Source organism: Corylus avellana, chromosome 3 (assembly GCF_965113065.1).
Source record: "Corylus avellana chromosome 3, dhCorAvel1.hap1.2, whole genome shotgun sequence".
Taxonomy (NCBI): Eukaryota; Viridiplantae; Streptophyta; class Magnoliopsida; order Fagales; family Betulaceae; genus Corylus; species Corylus avellana.
In genome coordinates, this window is record NC_142492.1 from 1,440,959 (window position 1) to 1,461,372 (window position 20,414).

The following is a 20,414-nucleotide window of genomic DNA, read 5'->3' on the forward strand; positions in this document are numbered from 1 at the left end:
CACAACCAAAATAAAGAAATGTCAGCAAATCTTGACTCTTCTTGAACTCGTTTAGCAGGTGTCTACTGAGCATCATCTTGGTTTGAAATTGTGGCAATCCGTGAGCTTTTAAATCCCTATTAGGTATTATTTAAATGGTGCTTTTGACTCTTTTACACCCTTGCCTCCTTTATTGTTCACCTAATCCCACATTCCCTGATCTTAAGAAGCACATACAAATATTGTAAGTAGCGTATACAATTTTAATTTGATCTTTGATGTTGAGAAAATTAAAATCATGCCCTTAAATGATTAAGAAAATCATAATTAGGTCCTTTAATTGACAAGTGGATGTGTCAAAAAAAAAAAAATGTTAGCAAAACAATTTTGATTGACATGATATACAGCATATGTGCACTTGTTCATGATGTTGATAAAATGATCGCACGCTATACACCAGAAGGAGAAGCTAAAAGGCCGAAAGGTTAGAGAGGTCCACCAGGGTTTAGGTAGAAGTGGTAAGGGTAATGGTGAAAGTAAATTGACAGGGTGGATTACCTTGTTGGAATATGTGTCGCATTTTAGTGGTGGTGACATAGAGATCCATAAGTTTTATGAACGGAATATAGACGGAGGTACTATTTCCGTATTTACCCTCTATCGAGTTTAATGGTGGGGGAGAAGAATTTGCAAGTTTTATCTAAAGTATCATGTAAGTACAGCAGGGAATTAAACTAGATACCCTATGCAATTTGAAATATGCTATTTTGGAAAGAGAATTCCCTAGTTTTTTCTAGCCAATAGAAAGTGGAAAAAGATTTCCCTGTTGAAGATACTTGTCCAATCTAGCAAATATATGACCCCTACCGTGGAATAAAATCATATTCGATTCAATCGAACATGCCAAAAGTTTACCTTTTATTATTATTATTTTTATAAATAAGGTCTATGGTCAGAGAAAATCTAGAAGAAATGACAATCTTTCTGTTGAATACAGAGGGAGGATGAGGAGATAATTATATTGACTCCAGAATTGAACAATGGGCACAGGCCTAGATCCTAATGGTTGAGAGGCCATGGAGATGTTCTCAGTATAATTATGGATCGAAATCTTCAGAAATTTTCTTTTGAGAGAGAGAGAGAGAGAGAGGTGGTGTGAGACTTGAATGCTTGAGTCTTACATCCTTTGCAGTTTTAGGCCTTTCCCCCCATACTCCTCTTGTAATAAGTACTGTTATAATATAATTTAGTTAGTTGAAAAGGTTATAATACAGTTTAGTTAATTGAGAGTTAGTTGAAGTGTTAGTTGGGAGAAGATGTATAAATAGCCTGAATGAAAATGTAATTAGTATTTTGATAGTCATTTGTTCAGTTATGAACAGAAGGAGTCGTCCTCAAATATTTAAGGAGGTTTAAGTATTTTCGAAATATCTAGTTCAATAGTCAATTCATTCATTCATTGAATTTTTTCTCTCTTTCCTTTCGATATTTGTATTCATTAACAGCGGTTATAAGAACAGAACTGTTACACCTCTTCTCTCATTTCTTGCATAAATTATGTGAAATTTGGACAAATATTCCTGAGATGCTCAATATGTGGGCTCAAGATGGGTACACGAAACTTGAAATCCTTATTTTCCTATTTAATTAGGGGAAAAAAAGGGGGGTGGCTACACGATTTATGTCCAAAGTCACTAGAAACTTTACTTTATTCCCCCAAAATTAACTCCAAACGTTACCTTGTTATTTGAATTTATCTGCACAAGCATGAACAGCTTAAATACTTCAAATGCTTAAGCACGTGTGAACTGAGGCTTAAGCGTGCAGCAGATTAAGACTGGCAATGAAAAGGAAACATATATATAATATTTGGAGAAAAGAAAGATGGAAAACAGCTGGTGGCCTTTTTGAAGGTCAATTGGGCGGCTTTAATTTTTGAACAAAAGGAGGGGCCCGAAGAAACAATGCAATAGACTCTTGTGGCTTACCAGTATACTCATGAGGTGTTTGCTAATATGCTAAAGAGAGCTTTTCGGAGAAGGATTAAGGTCCCCTAGCTGCAAGGGATTGCAGGGCTACAATTTTAAAGATTTATTAGTATTAGAGAATCAGTTGGTTACACGCTAAATTTGTAAAGAGAAGAAAGGTTAAGCATAAAGTGTTCGACTGGAATCAGCCGAAGTCACTCCAATGCTTATGTTAGTACTATTGTACTGATTTCGAAAGGTAACTAGTGAAGAGAAATTATTAAAAAAAAAAAGAAAAAAAAAAAGTGTTTGGCTATTATGACGTGTACATGGCGACTGATCCCTTTCCCTTCTCTCTATGGAGTGCTTTTCCGCCTTTCATTAGTTAAGAAGAGGGTCTATGAAATAACTGATTTGATTATGTGTCTGCACGCCTGCCCATCTTAGCCTAATTGGGTTCGATCAATTTATAGAACTTATCATAAATGGGCTTGTTTGGGCTTTAACCAAATGGGCCGTAGAGGTATGCTTCCAAAGTTTTATTCTTGGGTAGACCATGTTCATTTAAAATCACCTTTCTAAATTTTACACATAAATTATAAATAGTAAAAATAAAAAAAGCTCTCTATAATGACAAATATGTTCAATTTCTGTAGGGTAAATTGTGACCGTTGTGAGTTTATAGGGTCCCTCATGGATTCATTCAGCTGGTCATCACCTAAATCGTGCCGTTGGTTTAATTAATAATCCGCTCCGACTTTTGCCCCACCGGCCACAACGGCTAGTTTTTGAATCTTCTGAGGGACTAATTAATTTGTTCCTGCCTGCCTGCCTGCCTTGAACCATTCATCGATTATCCAGAAATTCTAAATACTTCAATTTTATTTGACTTTTATTTGAAGTTTACTTATTTCCCCAAAAATATTGTACATAATTGATTGCATAAATAATGAATTAAACTTATTTTTGTTACGGTTCACCGAAGTTTGAAGAAATCTTAAAAGTTCCTAATTTTAGAAATTGTTAAACCCTTTTTGTATTTGAAAACATGTTTTCCATGCTCTTTTAATTTTAGAAATGCTTCTAAATTTTAAAAAACAAAAATTATTTTTCGTGCCAATGACCACACAACAAGTTCTTACATTTCAAAAATTATTATGTTTTGTATATACATGAATATTTGAGTTAGGATCATTTTAGATTTTTGCAGGTAAATAATAGAACCCTTAAAATTGAAACTTGACGATGAACATTATTATTGAATGGAGGGGTAGCCAGAATGGGTATGCTAAAAATTACGTATCCAGAGTATCTTATTTTGGGTATACAGACAGAGCAACAAAAGGTGTTTCCCCTATGTTTTGACAAAACCCTAACAGTTACGTCTAATCATTTGATTAGAGTACTCCACGGATCATGATTTTCTATAATTTCTTTAAAATTGTAGATTCTCAAATTATGTAATTTACGTTCTTTTTAGGTATCGAAATTTAAGTCCGGCCTCCCAAAAAGCTTTGTATTCACTTTTGTAGAGATTTTTTTCTTCATAAAAGCAAATGACAATTTTTTGTTTAAAGCTTTTTTTAGAACATAGAGAATAACAACCTGATGAAAAACTACTCAATTGTAACATATCACATTTTTAATAGGTAATATTTTTCAAGTGTTTCGATATATAAAACCGATCAAAATTATGTAATTTGAGAATTTACTATTGTAAGGGATCCTAATCCATGCATAACACCTGTCCATTAGGAGTAATGTTACAAGTGTTAATTTAAATTTTTAGCTTCACCATCAATGGGGATGAAGCTATTGAATGGGTGAAAGTATTCAAACAATTATAAATAAGTAAGATTATCTCTCTGTTTTTTGTGCATTTTGACCGTAGATTTTTTGGGTATTACTCTTTTTTTTTTTTTTTTTAATTGAATAAGGAAAGGGCTACAGGGAAGGATCTTTTCCACTTTTGATCCGAACGGAAGAAAAAGTGAGAGATCCTGAAAACGAAAAAGGGGTGGGCTCCCCAACAATAAACCCAAAATAAACTAAAACAATACAGAAATAAAAATAAGAGGGAAGGCCACCCCAACAACAAAGTCCAAATGGTAAAATACAGTGCAAATACAAGAACAAGTACTGGATCCAGTCCAAAAGGACCAAACAGCAGGCAATGGTAATTGCCAATGATCCCAAAAGAATCATAAGCAAGCCGGGCCTATTCCAGAACCGCACAAGGCGGTGCAAATTGCAAAGAAACTCCGTGAAGAGATCTTTGCGGGCAAACCAACAACCACTGTTAAATGGCTGTTGAAAAGTAGGCACTGCAGAAAACCAAAAATGAGCCGGCATAGGACGACCACCAACATCAATCTCCTCCTCAAAATCAAACCAAGTCATGGCAGGGAGATAAAAACCCACAAAAAACAATACAAACAGCAAACGTTGGAAAAATTTTGATAACTCTATCATGACGTTGAGGCTTGTTTGGGAAGAAAAAAAAGAAAATCAAAATTAAAAAAAAAAAAAAAGGAGAGAGAGAAAGATGGGAGGGCATTTGAATAATTTCACAACATTTGAAAGATGAGAGGGCATTTGAAAACTACTTGAAGATTTAAATCCCACAATAAAGAATTCCAAATTCTCAACGGTCATATCACCATCCTCCTCCAAAACGCTCGTCTTCCACTTCCCTCTCAACCAACATTTGAATCCAAACTCTCTCTCTCTCTCTCTCTCTCTGAGTGAAGCATGAGGCCCAATCAGAGCACAGAGGCCACGGAGAGTCGGTTCCTGGGGAACATATCGACCTCGTCGATCCGGAAACTCCTTCCCAGATCCATCTCCAAGCGCAAATCCAACTTGTCAAACCCTAAACTCTCCAATTCCAACGCCGAGAACACTCCGCCAGCCGATCCGAACATCCCGACCACCGATATCCAGGTCTCGCATTCGGTGACCGAATTGTCACCGTCCAAATTGTCGGCTTCGGGGTACCAGATCGCTAGCGAAGCTCCGGCGCCACCCGATCTGCCAGTACAGGTAGAATTTTGAAATCACATTTTTTTTTCTCCACAAAAAGGTATTTATTTAAGAAATAGATATATAAACCTAAAAAGAAAAATTTTCAGGATGAGATTGAAGAATCGGACAATCAGTGTGAATTATTGGCACCTCTGGAGCCACCGGTAAAGGTACGGGATCTGAGCTTAGTCATGAAATTTCGATTTTCTTTTTGAATTTTAATTTTACTGTTGGGGATGATATTGATATAATATGATAATTGTTATTCTTTATCTACTATAGGTTGTAGTGAGGATCAGACCTGTTAATGAGGGGGATCGGACAGTAAAGAAGGTCTCTTCGGATACATTGTCTGTTGGGGATCGGAAATTTATGTTCGATTCAGTTATTGATTCCAATGTGAATCAGGTATGCTAATTGATCCCGGCGTTTTGATTTAATATTTATATTTCATTTAACGTTGAGTAATGCCTTGCTTGAATCCTCAAAAGAATTAGGAAATTTAGAGAAGTTTGAAGTCGTAATCTTAGATTATTTGTTATTGGAACACTTTGGATTGTGAAATTTGGATTGAGTTCAAATTTTTGAAACTACAATAACATGAATTTGAGATATAAAATTTGATTGTTCCTTCTGTTTTCATTAGCTTTCTTAGTGACCAAACGAAAGGTAAGACCCTTTTTCATTTATAAGATTTTATTTGTTGGTTCAAAACAGGAAGATGTATTCCAGTTAGTTGGAGTCCCTTTGGTGAAAAATGCTTTAGCTGGTTACAACGCTTCGATTTTGTCATATGGACAGGTAATTTTTAAAATGTGTTTCATCTCTTGACATTTCCTTGGAGCAAAATGATTTCAATAGTTTATTTGTCAATGTCACTAGCAATATAGTAACTTTGCTGAATTCTCACTAGACTGGAAGTGGAAAGACATACACAATGTGGGGTCCGCCAAGCGCCATGGTTGAGGATCCCTCAAGCAGTAGTCACCAGGGCATTGTTCCTCGCATCTTCCAAATGTTATTCTCCGAGATTCAGAGAGTATGTTTTGCTTCTAAATTTTGTACTGCAAGTGAAAATAAGCAATGTCAATATGTGTTTCTTGACTGTTTGGTTTGAATTGTTATGTATAGGAGCAACAGAACTCAGAAGGAAAACAAATAAATTATCAGTGCCGTTGCTCTTTCCTTGAGGTATTTCTGAAAATCTACTAGTGATTTATGCTCTTCTTCCCTCACTTGCAGTAAGATGTTTTGTCTAATTGATTTGTTTATCCACAGATATATAACGAACAAATTGGGGATTTACTAGACCCCACTCAGCGAAACCTTGAGGTAGAGACTTGCTATCCTTTATATTTTTAGATGTGTCGCTAATACTTGATTGTAATAATGGGTTTGGTAAAAAATTGTTCCAGATAAGTGATGATGCAAAAAATGGCTTGTATGTTGAGAATTTGACTGAGGAATATGTGACTAGCTTCGAGGATGTAACTCAAATCCTCATCAAGGTATGCAATACCTTTTGAGAAGCCTGCTTCTCTTCTTGCAGTGAATATATTGGCATAATTCATTGCTTTACATGGCTCAAAATTATTGTTCTTTCATGCTTTATTTGGTTAACGTGTCCACATGTGATGCAGGGACTTTCAAGTAGAAAAGTTGGAGCCACTAGCTTAAATTCTAAGAGCTCGAGGTCCCATATTGTTTTTACTTTCATCATCGAGTCCTGGTGTAAGGTATTGTTAGATATTTCCGTAAGTTATCAGTAAAATATTTTATTCTGTTAAAGAGATCGTTTGTTTGTGATAGAACTGTTCATGAAATGACTATTCCCTAGGGCCGAAGTTGGTCTTAACATTTAATGAAATCATATGAAGCTATGCATCATTGTACCCGTTATCCATGTTAGAGTCCTTGACTTGCTCTTACCGTTGTTATTATCCCTTTAATGGTTCCATTTTACATGTATTTTTTATCAACTCATGCCACAGGGAACCTCGTCAAAGTGTTTCAATAGTTCAAAAACAAGCAGAATCAGCCTTGTTGATCTTGCAGCACTTGATAGAAATAAAGTTGATGATGGGGGTAGACAAATTGTAAGGGAAGGCAAACATTTGAAGAAGTCCTTGTCACAACTTGGGTATGATGATTGATGCCATGAGCCTTAACTTATATATTTTTTTTTCTTTCTTTCATTAGATCTCTTTTTTGCAGATTACTGCTTAGATGGTGATTCTACCATTGCAATTAGTCTATTGCCCTTTTTACTTATTATGCCGAAAGTGCTATGATTGGATAACACCTTATTTCCAGTCATGCTGAACACAACTGTACAATGAAACAATGTCTTGCTAGTTATGCTTGGTTTGAATTGGTTGAGTTTGTCAACTACTTGACGTACATAGCCATGGTTCATAATCACTGTTTTCTTATATTGGTGCAGGCACTTGGTGAATATTCTTGCAAAAGGTGCTCAGTCTGGAAATTCGGGAGATATTTCATACAGAGGTTCCTGTTTAACACATTTATTGCGAGAATCACTTGGTGGCAATGCCAAACTCACAGTCATTTGTGCCATCTCCCCAGAAAACAAGTATATGACTTGAACCTTTTATTATTATTATTTTTTGTATCATAGAATCTCAGCAACAATTATGTGAACCTTTACAATGTTTACAGTTTGATGCTACATGCTAACCATTATTAGATTAAATCGTTTTCATACATAGGAATTTTAGAACATATTTTTAACATTCTCCTGAAACAATAATTGAGGTTTGGTCTTTTTCTGAAATAAAAATTATGCTTTTTGATTGCAGAAATAGCAGTGATACACTGAGAACTCTCAGATTTGGACAGCGAGTAAAATTTATTAGAAATGAGCCGGTAATAAATGAAATTAGAGAGGACGATGTTAATGATTTGAGTGATCAAATTCGTCAGTTGAAGGTATTAAGTTTTCCTGTAGGAGCTATAATTGAAATCTTATTTCTGAGTCTGTTGCTAGCAGCAAGCTGAGGTTTAAGAAATTTTTGTTTTTTCGGTTTCAGGAGGAACTTATACGAGCGAGGTCTAATGAATGTACATCAGTGGGGAGCCAAAATGGATATTTTCAAGGACGAAATGTCTTGAATCAATTGAGAGTAAGCCTTAACCGTTCTTTGATTCTAACCCCCACAGACAATGATTCTGATGAAGAGGTAGTAAATGTTGATCAAGATGATGTTAGGGAACTTTGTCAGCATCTAGATAAGTTGCATAGTTCTGAGGAGAGTATTAGAGACACATCTGTTAATAGGGATTCCATCCAGTTTTATTCAATGGAGGAAAGCTGTGAGGCAGACCTGATGAATTCAGAAAGTGAAATTGAAGAAATCAGTATGGCCAATGATGCTTCAGAAGATAATTTTGTGAGTGCTTTCAACACCTTAACAGATGTTGATCATGCATCCAGAAAGAGCATTTCAATTAGTTCGTGCTGTCAGTCCCCAATTCTGCAAGACCCACCATTGTCTGAGTCTCCGAAAATTGGAAATATCCAAAGGAAAAGCATGAATATGTCAAGTCATTTAGCAAGTCACAACAGTGTGTCTGAAAGTTCTAAGTTCAACTTGGATGTGTTAAGACAATCACTTAAACAGAGTGAGAACATCCGATCTTCTTTGCGGTCAAGCAAGTCATGTACAGGCCCCACTGAGACCTTGGCTGCTAGCCTTCACAGAGGCTTGCAGATCATTGACTATCACCAGCGGAGCTCGGCACCAAATAAATCTTTGGTTTCCTTCTCCTTTGAGCACTTGACATTGAAACCTTGTTCAGAAGTTGATAAGGCCAATGCTTCTATTCAGACAATACCAGAAGAGAAATCATCTTTAAATGGACCATCTGCTTCTTTCCTTTGTGCATCTTGCCGACAAAGAATATCCGAGAAGGATTCCAACGACGCCCAGGATAGCTTGAAGACATGGGTTTTAGCAGTCAATGAGGCAGAGAATCCTACCCAAGTGCCTAATGTATGACAAGACTTAATTTCCGCCAAGTTTAATTAACCCTAATCTTTTTTATGCATTGTATTTAGTTTTCTGTTTCTGCTGTTTCAGGAAACCGGGAATGCTATGATAAAATCAATTAAGCGAGAGGAGCTTGAAAATGTTTGCATGGAGCAAGCTGCCAAAATTGAGCAGTTGAATCGACTGGTAATAAGAATTTTCTGACCTCTAGAAATTCTTAGGATGTTTATGATGTGGATTTTGTAATTGACAATCTGAGATTGCCGCAGGTAGAGCAATACAAACATGAGAAGGAAGAAATGCATGCTCAAGAAAGCAGTACATTTTGTCTTGAGGCTTCAAAGGATGACAAGGTCAGTAATTGTTTTCCCCTATCAAATCTCTCATTTCAAATGTTGGGAAATTCCTTCTTACGAAATTCTTGGTGTGGTGGTTTGTGCAGCTTGTGAGATGCACTGAGAATAATCTGCCAGAGATGATAAAGGAAAAATGTGAAGTAAAGGAAGTTGTGGAACCTGGGTTTGGGAGCAGATATTTTGATCTGAATGAGAAGGAAGCACTTCTTAAGGAAATTGAAGGGTTAAAAAGCAAGTTGCAGTCATATTCTGATGCTTCTCATAACAAATCTGTTGAAAAACTAAGATCTTCTTTGTTGTCCCGATCAATCCAATTACGAAAAAGTGGTGTAGATCATCTAGATACTAAGGAAGAACTAGAGAGCGAAAGACAGAGATGGACAGAAATGGAGAGTGATTGGATTTCTTTAACTGATGAACTGAGAATTGACCTTGAATCCCACCGCCGACGTGCAGAGAAGGTGGAGATGGAGTTGACATTAGAGAAGAGGTGCACTGAAGAGTTGGATGATGCACTTCACAGATCAGTCCTTGGGCATGCTAGAATGATCGAACACTATGCTGAACTACAAGATAAGTATAATGACTTGGTTGGAAAGCATCGTGCAATCATGGAAGGGATAGCGGAGGTGAAGAAGGCAGCTGCAAAGGCAGGGAAAAAAGGTCATGGCTCTCGTTTTGCTAAATCCCTTGCTGCAGAGCTTTCTGCGTTGAGGGTGGAGAGGGAGAGGGAGAGAGAAGCGTTGAAAAAGGAGAACAAGAGTCTTAGAATTCAACTTAGAGACACTGCAGAAGCCGTTCATGCAGCTGGAGAACTCCTTGTTAGGCTGAGAGAAGCTGAACAAGCTGCATCAGTTTCAGAGGTAGCTAATTTTTGCTTTTAAATTTTTTTGAAAGGCGTGTCAACATTAACTTCATTCATATACATTCATATACACTGTTAAATATACCAGCTTTAAATCCTGACCATGAAATTGAGAGAACCGGATTCCAAGTATAAATAGTTTTCTGATTCATTACTCGTGCTTTCGATTTTCACATCAATGCAGGGGAACTTTGCAAAGGTTCAAGAAGACAACGAAAAGTTAAAGAAGCAAATGGACAAGCTTAAAAGAAAACACAAGATGGAGATGATCACCATGAAGCAGTATCTTGCAGAGAGCAAATTGCCTGAATCTGCATTGCAACCACTATATCGCGAGGATTCCGACATAGCACACAACAACACAACAACCCCATATTCAGATGATGATCAAGCATGGAGAGCAGAATTTGGAGCAATATATCAAGATCACTACTAATAATATTCTCCTTTCGAAGTTAAATTCAGCCACTGAGAGTTGGAGGTGGATGTGCATTGTTGTGTGATGGGTGGGCTTGAGTCAGACCCTACTCGGGTCCAATGATTATACACAATTCATTAATGTATGGTTGGCATGCGATTGATTGAATATTTATTCTTTACTCCTGATTGTGGATGCTTCTTTGGCTACTCATGTTTGCAGCCTACTTGATAGGATTTCTTAAATTTTTGTCATTTAAAAACACATTGCTGTGGTACCTACACCTTCATCCTCATCATTATTCTACTCTGTTAACGAAGCAGTCATTCTTGAAATAATAATGCTAAAAATTATATTTTTATTTCACCTTGCTTATGTGACAATGTTAATCAGCCATTTTTTGTTTTTTTTCTTAAAACAATGATTGGGCTGATTGGTATTGCATATTGGCAAGAAAAAAAAAAAAAAATTTGTGTGGTAAAAAATGTGGCTTCTAACATTAATCCTTTTAAATTAATTGGATCAAATTTATGCATCTCTACATTGACCACATTTGATATGCTTGGGATTTAGATGGTAAAAGGTTTTAATGTTTTTTTCTTTTAAGTAGTCAACTTTGGCCAACTTTAGTTGTTCATTAGTTAAAATTATGAAATTTAACCCGTTTAATTAAACTGGTTGTGTTAGAGTTAACTTGCACAGTCTTATACTCATACTCCAATACGATCTAAACTCACTACGTGACATAAGGGCTGTCAATTTTTAACACAACTTACATATCCAATACAAAATTAGGATATTGAGATTAAATGGGCCATTAGTGCCATCCAATTGCCATCCCTTTGGGCTTACAGCACCCACCAGGCTATACGGCGTCGTGTGTAAGATATCTAAAGATTCTATACAAATCAGATTCGATACTCGTCTAGTCGTCTGCTCAGGGATAGAGAGCGATACACAGAGAGAGCGAGAGAGAGAGAGTTATGGCGACGATGGATTCTTCGAAGAATGAGTCTGATACGGAGGTGGAGACCAATTCAAACCCTAATCTTAATTCTTCAGACGCATTGGTACCTGCCCCTAACCCTGGCGCTGTCTGCCTCGTTAGGTTCGCCAGCGATTCCATTGGTGGAGCCTTTATGGGCTCCATTTTCGGATATGGTCTCTCTCTCTGTTTATCTCTCTCTCTCTAATCTTGTGGGGGGTTTTTGAATAGGATTTTGGGTTTAGTAAGATTTTTTTTTTAATAATTATATTTTTTGGCTAATTTATTGGGAAATGGAATTAATTTGGTCTCATTGCTGATAGAGCTTAAATTTATGTGCTTTAAGTGGATATAATTGCAATTATGAACTTCGGTTCGTGATTTCTTTTTTATGATGGAATTTGATATTTCTTTTGATCAATATTAGGGTTGGTGTAGTTCTTGCAGACGGACTTTTGAGTGTGTGTTAGAGACATATCTGAGCTGTTAATTTTTTTTTAGCTTTTATCGTTTTAGTTTCTTTAGGTTAACTTGAAGAATGATGATACGTAATTTGGCAATTAAGTGAAATTATGTCACAAGTTCCCACTCTGAAAAGGGTCAATGGGTACATGTAATTGTATGCAAACTTAGGCTGCAGATGCTGTGGGGAGAGAAATGCACCGGATTTTGAAGGGGAGTAGTTATAGTTATGGGATTCCTGGAGGATTCCTCTTTCTAGTATTGGGTTCTGGCTACATTAACAAGATGTTGGAAGAGGGATGATTGGTGAAGGCAGATAGCCTTATTGGCTCGTGGTTTTTTTGTTATTATCAAGGCATAGTTGATGATCGGTTTTGTGTGTAATAAGACATTTTTTATTCTCTAAATATGTTACATAGAAGTTTAGAACCTTTTGTTTTAACTCATATGAAGGATATGATATATGTTCCAGGTGCGGGACTGGTTCAGAAGAAAGGTTTCAAAGGATCTTTTGCAGAGGCGGGATCTTCTGCTAAGGTATAAAATCCCAGAATTTCACTATAATTTTATTAACTTGATTGAATTGTTGGATAATTTTCTACTTTGGTTATGACTTATACATTGGATTTGTATTAAGGCTTCTATTTTCTGTCCTTGTCCTTCTCAGACATTTGCAGTTTTGTCTGGAGTACATAGTTTGGTTGTCTGCATTTTGAAGAGGCTGCGAGGAAAGGATGACAGTATGATGCCTGAGAACATGTACTTTCACCTGATACATTCATTTTTCATCTAATCATGTATTATTTGTCTGCAGTTATTAATGCTGGAGTAGCAGGATGTTGCACTGGTCTTGCTCTAAGTTTTCCAGGTATCTAACAATACAGCTTGAATATTTAGTTTCAAGCAACTCATCCTTCTCTCGAAAGAATGAGCTTAGCTTTATCTTGGATAGTCTTGAATCATAATTGACTTTTATGAAGCATATTTGGCCGTATTTCATCTAGTATCATAGAAATTGTATTTATGTTTTTTTTTTTTTTTTTTTTTTTGTGTGGATGAATCACATTGTATTTATGTTGCTGAATACATCCTCTTTCTAATTTGCTTAAATTGTACCTTTCCTTTTGAAAGAGGGCCATGTTGTTGTTGTTGCTGGGGGTGGGTGTGTGACTTTGTGTTGGGAGAGGAGGGGGTCCCTTTATGCACCTTTGTCTCCTCATCTTGTCAATCTCCCTGCTTCAAACTGTCCTTGTTGCTGTACCTACAAGTTTGAAATTCTTAGCTATGAATGGTTGGCTAATGCTAAATAGATTGCTGTTAGTTAGGGGTGGTTACTGGTTACTGACCCGGAAATTCATCGTAAAATAGAATAACAGTGTTAGTGTATGCAAATTTATAGAATTCCTAGGTACAATTTGATGTACTTGTATGATAGTAATTGAGCCTTATTTCCACTCTATATGATTCTGCAGGCGCTCCCCAGGCTCTTCTACAAAGCTGCCTCACTTTTGGGGCGTTCTCATTTGTCCTTGAAGGGCTTAACAAGCAGCAGCCAGCACTTGCACAACCATTTCCTTTAAGAAAGAAAAGTGAGCACTATCGTGTACGTCCACCTTTGTCACTGCCCCTTCAACTTCAGCTCCCTCTTCCAGATGAAATGAAAGGGGCCTTCTCCGCATTCTTCACATCCTTGAAGAACCGCAAGAGGATTGCTTTTCCCACAGCTCGCTAAGAAATTTTGGGAATTTTTTTTTTGATCGTCTGCATATCTCCTTTTTGTTGGAAAGACATGGTTATGATTTATTTAGCCTGTAGATTTGTAGTTGCAATTCTAATGTTCACTGCAAGTTCAGTTATAAATCGTTGATCCTCAAACTTAGTTTCTCGATTTGGTGGTTCAAAGTAAAATGGAGATGATTTATTTCATGGTCAATATTTTGTTATGTTATATTTCAAATTTTAAATGACGTGACAACAAATATTCAGTTAAATCTGTAAAATTTAATCTGAACCATGAAATGAAGATATGTGAAACGGAGAGGATCCACACACAATTCATATTAGATTTCAAATCTATATATGTTGCCACATTATTTAAAATTTTTTAATGACATGACACAATGTTAGATGTAACAAAACGCAATTTTGACTGAAAAATAAATCTTCTCCATTTCATCAATTCTTAAGTGGATAGGATAATTTATTACATTACTTATGATAACCATCTATCTTGTATGATTAACCACGTTGCTTATGATTAACATTTTTTTTTTTTTTTTTTCATTATGGCAGTTGTTTATAAACAATTGAAGAAGACATGTACTATTCATTCATCTCTTTTTCAAATTCATTATTGGATTTGTAGGACCCAGATATGGTTCTTATAGATTTAGTAGTGAAATTGAAAAAAAAAAGAAAAAAAAAAAAAGAAAAAGAAAAAAGAAATGACACCAAATACATATCTTATTTTAATCATAAGTAACCATCTATCTTGTACAACCAATTATCTTTATAAAAAGTAGAGTTTTTATTATTATTATTATTATTTTTAATTGAAAAATGTTTACTTTTCATTTTCTTGCACATCTCTTATTTATTTCCTTATAATAAATATGCAAATCTACCATTGGATATGGGAGAATCTTCCATTAAAAATGAAAGGAAAATTATGAAATAAGGAGTTATACAAAAAATAGTGATCTAACCCCCATAATTACCCGAGTATCCTATATTCCTATCCTATAAGAAGAATGAATCAAAATTAATGTTGAAGTTGTGACAACCTTTTTGGAGTGTGGCGTGAATGTAATTAATGGTTTCTACATTTGGTTGCTCAACGTCAAGGACTTCATGATTTCCTGGATTTTAATTAGATTCTGTTTGTTAATATTTTTTAGATGGTGATTTATGTCTAAAAAATGCGACATGAAGATGAAAAGTAGTTTTGACTATTTTGTGAGTGTTTATACTATGGGTTTTTGTTAATTTTTTTTTTAGAAAAAAAAACAAGAAAACCTTTACAAATACAAACATTATGTTCAATGGTCTTTCAATTAATAAGTTATAGCTAAGGGTATGTCAATTTGTGAGAGTATTTTCTCGGACTAGGCTTTTTATGGTAATTGAATATTCACATTAATTTCTTGTTAATCCCAACCCCCCCCCCCCCCCCCCCCCCAAAAAAAAAAAAAGGAAAGATTTGTGGAGGAGGAGATTTGCCGCCAATTCTCCACACCAAATGAATGCCCTTGCAATCCTTAAAGATTTACACTGCAGAAATGGAAAATATTATAAATTAAAAAGAGTAATTAATGTGATTTGTCATGCTGAGGAAGAACAAGAAGAATGTAAAAATTAAAAAGAGTAATTAATAAGTTAACCATCATGTTAAGATATATATGACTTTTACGTTTTCTAAACCCTAAATTTAAAGAGGGAAATCCGAATTTTCCTTAATCAATTTAACCCTAAATATATTAGGAAAATATGGTTTTGTTATATTCAATATATCTGCCAAACCCTAATTTTATTTTTACCCATTTCAGGACAACCCTTCTTCTTAATCTCTTGCCTGCAGAAAGTTTCATTTTCTCCTTCAACAAGGAACGCCATTTTCTTGATTAGGGTTTTGGATCAAAGAGTGAGAGACACACATATTTTTAGTTTAGTGGTCTCTGCAAAAGTTTGATTCAATGGAGTCGACATTTATGGTACTAATTTTCAAGGTTTGATGGTTTATTGCCTTCTTTCTAACTACTCCTTTTGATTTCCTTTTCTTTCTTTTTTCTTTTTTTTTTTTTTAACAGAGGTGTGCTTTGAAGGTGGATACCCAAACTCCTGGATGGCAAGCGTCAATGGACGATTTGTTAAGTACCGTAGAAGGTATTTTCATCATTCTCCATTTTCATTATGCATGTTATGCTAGGGCTTGATTGGCTGATAAGACGAGTTTCTCTTTGATTTAACAGTTTCAAAACATATGCTTTAGAAAAACTCATGATTTTTAAAAACACAATTAAGTGTTTGATAAAATCTGTAAAAGAGTTTGTTTTAAAAATATGAAAAACATGATTTTTAAATACGCACACACCTTGCATCAAACCTGTAATTTTTTTTTTTTTTTTTTCAAATGCACTCTCAAACAAAACACTTTGGCATGCAAAATCATGGGGCTAAACATACCATAAATTGATATATTTATAATGTAACCAAAGGTATTGTAAATTAATATATTTATACTGTTGTGTTTTATTAGATGTATCCTACAACATTGATTCCCTGCAAGGATTTGCATATGTTTCGGGTAATATAAACCCAGGCAGATTTATGAGAAGGCTAGCGAGAGCAAAACAAATGGAACTCTGTTGGGCGGATTCTAGACAAATAAATAAGAACAACCCCACAGTGCAAGAACCTGGTTACTACGATGAGTATGGTCAATATAGAAGATTAGACTATGACTATGCAAATGGCAATCCGATCGTGCAAGGAGGGGGTTACTACGATGAGTATGGTCAATATAGAAGATATAATAACTATGCAAATGGCTATAATTTAAGCCATCGGTACGGAGCACCGGGCTATGGCTATGGAAATAATCAATATGGAAGACTACCCTATTGGGATGAAAACTGCCCAATGGGGGCGGCGGCGGCTCAATCCTCTCCGCATGCACTGCCGCCGGTGCCTGACAAAAACCCACCACTACCACCACCATCTCCGGTGCCGGCGGCTCTAAGAAAAGGCGAAGACAAGCGGATTAATTGCTGCATGATGTGAAATATTGGAGTATGCTTGTCTTCCGTTTGTGGTTTTTGATGAATCGGGGGTCATGGTATGAACTTGTAATCTTTATCTTATGTCTTTGTCCAAGTAAGAGTCCAGTTTATCTAGTTTACCAAGCATCTAGTGGCAGTTTATTTTTCTTGTTGTCTAAGTAGCAGTTATCTAGTAGGAGTAGGTGTCTCAATTGCCGTTGAACTCTTGCTCTACAACGCGTATAAGATGAGTGCAAAAGGAATAAAGAAATAAAGAAATGATTGTTGCGAGCTACATTTTCTGGGTGAGCTACACTTCTTTTACTTGCCGGTTATTATTTTTAATTTAATTATAAGCTTAGTTGTGAGCTAATTTTTTTTTTTTTCTTTGTAAGCAGATTCTGTAAACTATTCCAAGCAAATTATCACAAAGTATAGATAGCTTTTCCCATTCCATGCCTGAATTTTTAAATGATTATTAGTGAAAAAGGAATCTCATAACAATTAGTTCATCATCAACCCCAAAAGTTATGAAGAAACTGACCCACGTGGACTTTGCAGTTGAGTCTCATGCTTGGCTTTGTCACTGAGGGGGAGACTATAAAATTCTGCCAAATAAGCCAAAGCCTCTGAGTTATTGCTGCAGACCTTCCATAGTGATGCAACTTCTCCATTGGACAAAGCACCCCAACCCTCACAATCATCAAGAAAGTCTAATAGCTTCGAATAGAATGAGTCATAGTTCATTAAAAGGAAGGGAACGGGAAGCTCTGACCCAATCCTTTCCAGTTGAATTAATGCTAATATCTCAAACACCTCGTCTAGAGTACCAACACCTCCAGGGAGAGCAACAACCGCAGTTCTGTCAGAACTGCTGCCCCTAACTGCAGCATCCACCAACCCATGCTTCCTCGCAGAAAAAAACCTGCAGTATTGAAAAGCAGTTCATTCAACTGAGAATCATCAAATTCTGATGACAAGGTGGCAAGTTCGTTTGGTAAAACTTTTTAGATGGTGTTTTTTGTTTTTGGGTTGTGATGTGATATAAAAATGAAAATAGTTTTGAGTTATTTGTTAATGCTTTTGTTTTTTTGTTAAAAAGCAAACAATTGTCATCAAAAGTGTTGCCAAGCAAGCCCAGTATACCTGCAAGTAAAGTAAGCTTCTGAGGGAAGATATGGATGAAAGTTTGAGGCTGTCCATTCACCGGCTTCTTTACCTATCTTAAACCCACCAACTGGTTTTCCTGCTTGTAAAGCACCTTTAGTAGCAGCATCCATTAGCCCAGGACCAGCCCCTGACCATGAAGTGCAGCGCAAAAGGTTGGCAATCTGTTCTATGGAAGGTTGAAGAAGCTCATAAGAAAAGAAACCGCTCAGTCAAATTGGAAAATTGTATTTTCAGGATGCAATATGTGGTTGTGTGCTGCTAAGTCTTAACAGTAATTCTTGATGCATGTAAATATATGCGTGATTCAGATACAAATATCTACAAGCATGTGTGATATGGAAAAGCAAAGGAAGCAATATATAAAGTCACTTGCCTCTCTACCCAACTCTTGTGCTTGCTTGTAATGTGAATGACCAGGTCCCATCCTGGAAGAACCCAAATACACAACTCCCCTCCCAAGTCTGTGTATGAGTTCATAGCATTGTTCTATCTCTTTTCTGACCTTTCAAACAATTAAAACAAGTTAGCTAGTAAGCCTTTTAAAGTATTCATAAAAAAAATTGCAAAGCATTTGAGATTCACAGTTTTTTGCTGTGGTACACAAAACTCCTGGATTAAAGAAAATGGCTGCAACCAAAAGAAGTTCCAAATCCTGGCATCAAGATCTATAAATTACATAGTCCACTTTCAATTCTGTAACACCCCGCCCTCAAACAAAACTCACCCCTCAAATTGGTTGATTTTGGAAAGAAACAGTTACACTAAGATGTCCATCAGATTGCCATTACCACCAGCCAGAACAGAAACAGATGGAATTCAGATCTCCAACCTCCCTAGTATTAGGAAATACAAGCTTTTGACATGAACTGGTCTCAGATAGCTAAGCATGAACTGGAGTTTAAAAGGAATTCAAAGATCTTATTTTTTGTGTATAAGAATGCTATTTGTGAATACCTAGACAAGCTGTTTATCTGGTTTGCAAGAAATATTAGGAGATTGAAGTCATATGTTAGGAATTCAAACACATATGTTAAGAGATTGAACTTCTATTTGTTTTGGTACAAATCAAAAAGTAGGAAATGTGATGCATCCACTTATGGCTGCATGGTTCGAGTTATAAACCCAAAGTACACTCCAGAGTCCAGATAACAACCCATCTCACTTATTTTGTTGTGCAAGCATGTGTAAGAATTAATCTAGACAACAACAGCGTGATTGTGAACTTATATGGCTATACATATACAATTATGAACTCACTTGTTTCTGTGCCAAACACCAAACAGAACCAAGTCTTACTACTGTTAATAGTCTATTATTGATTGGAATATCAGGAAACACTCATTAGTGTCACCAATATCTAATTTTTTTAGTCTAATTTAACATAGTTACTCCATCAAAGCAGTCAATAGAAAGCTGTACTTTTCCAACAGATTTGGTGTTCCCCTAATTCTATCAAATGGCAATCAAAATCTACAAGCTCAGAAGGGGAATTAGAAAGTGGTTAATTCCAATGAGGTTTGTTGTCCTCTTGAACACCAGTGAATTCACGCTTGCAGAAAAACGAGTGCTTCAAAATATTCATAAAAAGGGGTAAAAAGAAAAGAACATTCCACACTCCACAGCTAAACATTAGAGAAGATCAAAAGTGGGTTTACCTCATTTGGGCTTGTTCTCTCCTCAAATCCAATTGCTTCACGCTTGCTCAAGAAAACCTTTGCTGGATGAGACCGATCCTCTTGGAACTTGAAAGTTATGGTATGTCTTACCGTTTCACTAAAAGATTGAAACTTTAACCTCCTTTGATGATAATTTCTCACCGAGATTTGAGAACCCAATGAACCCACCATTGAGAACCCCATCTTCAAATCCTCCAAATGTATCAAACACTGAGACTTTGCACAAAAGGGTTGAAATTCCGAAGTGGGTAAAGTGGCATCAACTGCAATAATCAGCTTTTGTATGCAACAAAATGTGAGTCCGAATAACAAGCTGTGCTCTCTCCTTACATTTGCACAAATTGTAAGGAGAATTTTGATCAGAATTAAGGAATAGGATCCACCAACTTCACGCTGAACCAATAAAAGTGAGACCGTCTGACACTTCGATGTTTACGTTTACAAGCAGACACGGGCCACACACTTCACGTTATGGGCTGGCTTTGTTTCTGTTCTTAATAACGAAAAATATAAATTTACTCTGCGCCATTTTTTTTAAGTTTTCTTGTTTTCCACTTCTTTTCGATATTTAAAAGCTAGAATTAAAAATTAAGATAGTAAATTGAAATTACTAAATTTATATTTTTCCTCTTCTTAAATGAGCCTCTTAATGTAATTATTATTATTATTATTTTTTTTTTCTATTCAATTTGGGAAGGGAAAAAATTGAAAGATTACAAGAAAATAAAAATAAAGGCGACATAAT

The 20,414-nt window shown here is 35.9% G+C and overlaps 3 protein-coding genes across 3 annotated transcripts; 2 read left to right on the forward strand and 1 right to left on the reverse strand.

Moving 5' to 3' along the window:
• Positions 1-4,578: 4,578 nt before the first annotated feature.
• LOC132176341 (kinesin-like protein KIN-12F) lies at positions 4,579-10,908 on the forward strand. The gene is made up of 17 exons (XM_059588520.2): positions 4,579-4,988; positions 5,078-5,140; positions 5,253-5,378; positions 5,688-5,771; positions 5,884-6,009; positions 6,102-6,161; positions 6,249-6,302; positions 6,386-6,478; positions 6,611-6,706; positions 6,962-7,110; positions 7,414-7,563; positions 7,790-7,919; positions 8,021-8,983; positions 9,071-9,166; positions 9,250-9,333; positions 9,423-10,199; positions 10,386-10,908. The coding sequence occupies exons 1-17, from the start codon at positions 4,698-4,700 to the stop codon at positions 10,635-10,637; spliced, it is 3,594 nt and encodes a 1,197-aa protein (XP_059444503.2). The 5' UTR covers positions 4,579-4,697; the 3' UTR covers positions 10,638-10,908.
• Positions 10,909-11,538: 630 nt separating this feature from the next.
• LOC132175159 (chloroplastic import inner membrane translocase subunit TIM22-2) lies at positions 11,539-13,999 on the forward strand. The gene is made up of 5 exons (XM_059587005.2): positions 11,539-11,780; positions 12,539-12,603; positions 12,734-12,806; positions 12,881-12,934; positions 13,539-13,999. The coding sequence occupies exons 1-5, from the start codon at positions 11,603-11,605 to the stop codon at positions 13,796-13,798; spliced, it is 630 nt and encodes a 209-aa protein (XP_059442988.1). The 5' UTR covers positions 11,539-11,602; the 3' UTR covers positions 13,799-13,999.
• A 3,258-nt stretch (positions 14,000-17,257) lies between these two features.
• LOC132175393 (Putative lysine decarboxylase family protein) lies at positions 17,258-20,095 on the reverse strand. Its single transcript, XM_059587335.2, has 4 exons — positions 19,649-20,095; positions 18,367-18,495; positions 17,970-18,154; positions 17,258-17,748 (listed from the first exon to the last, which is right to left on the reverse strand). Exons 1-4 carry the CDS (start codon positions 19,850-19,852, stop codon positions 17,352-17,354), a joined length of 915 nt encoding a protein of 304 aa, XP_059443318.2. The 5' UTR covers positions 19,853-20,095; the 3' UTR covers positions 17,258-17,351.
• Between the last annotated feature and the right edge of the window lie 319 nt (positions 20,096-20,414).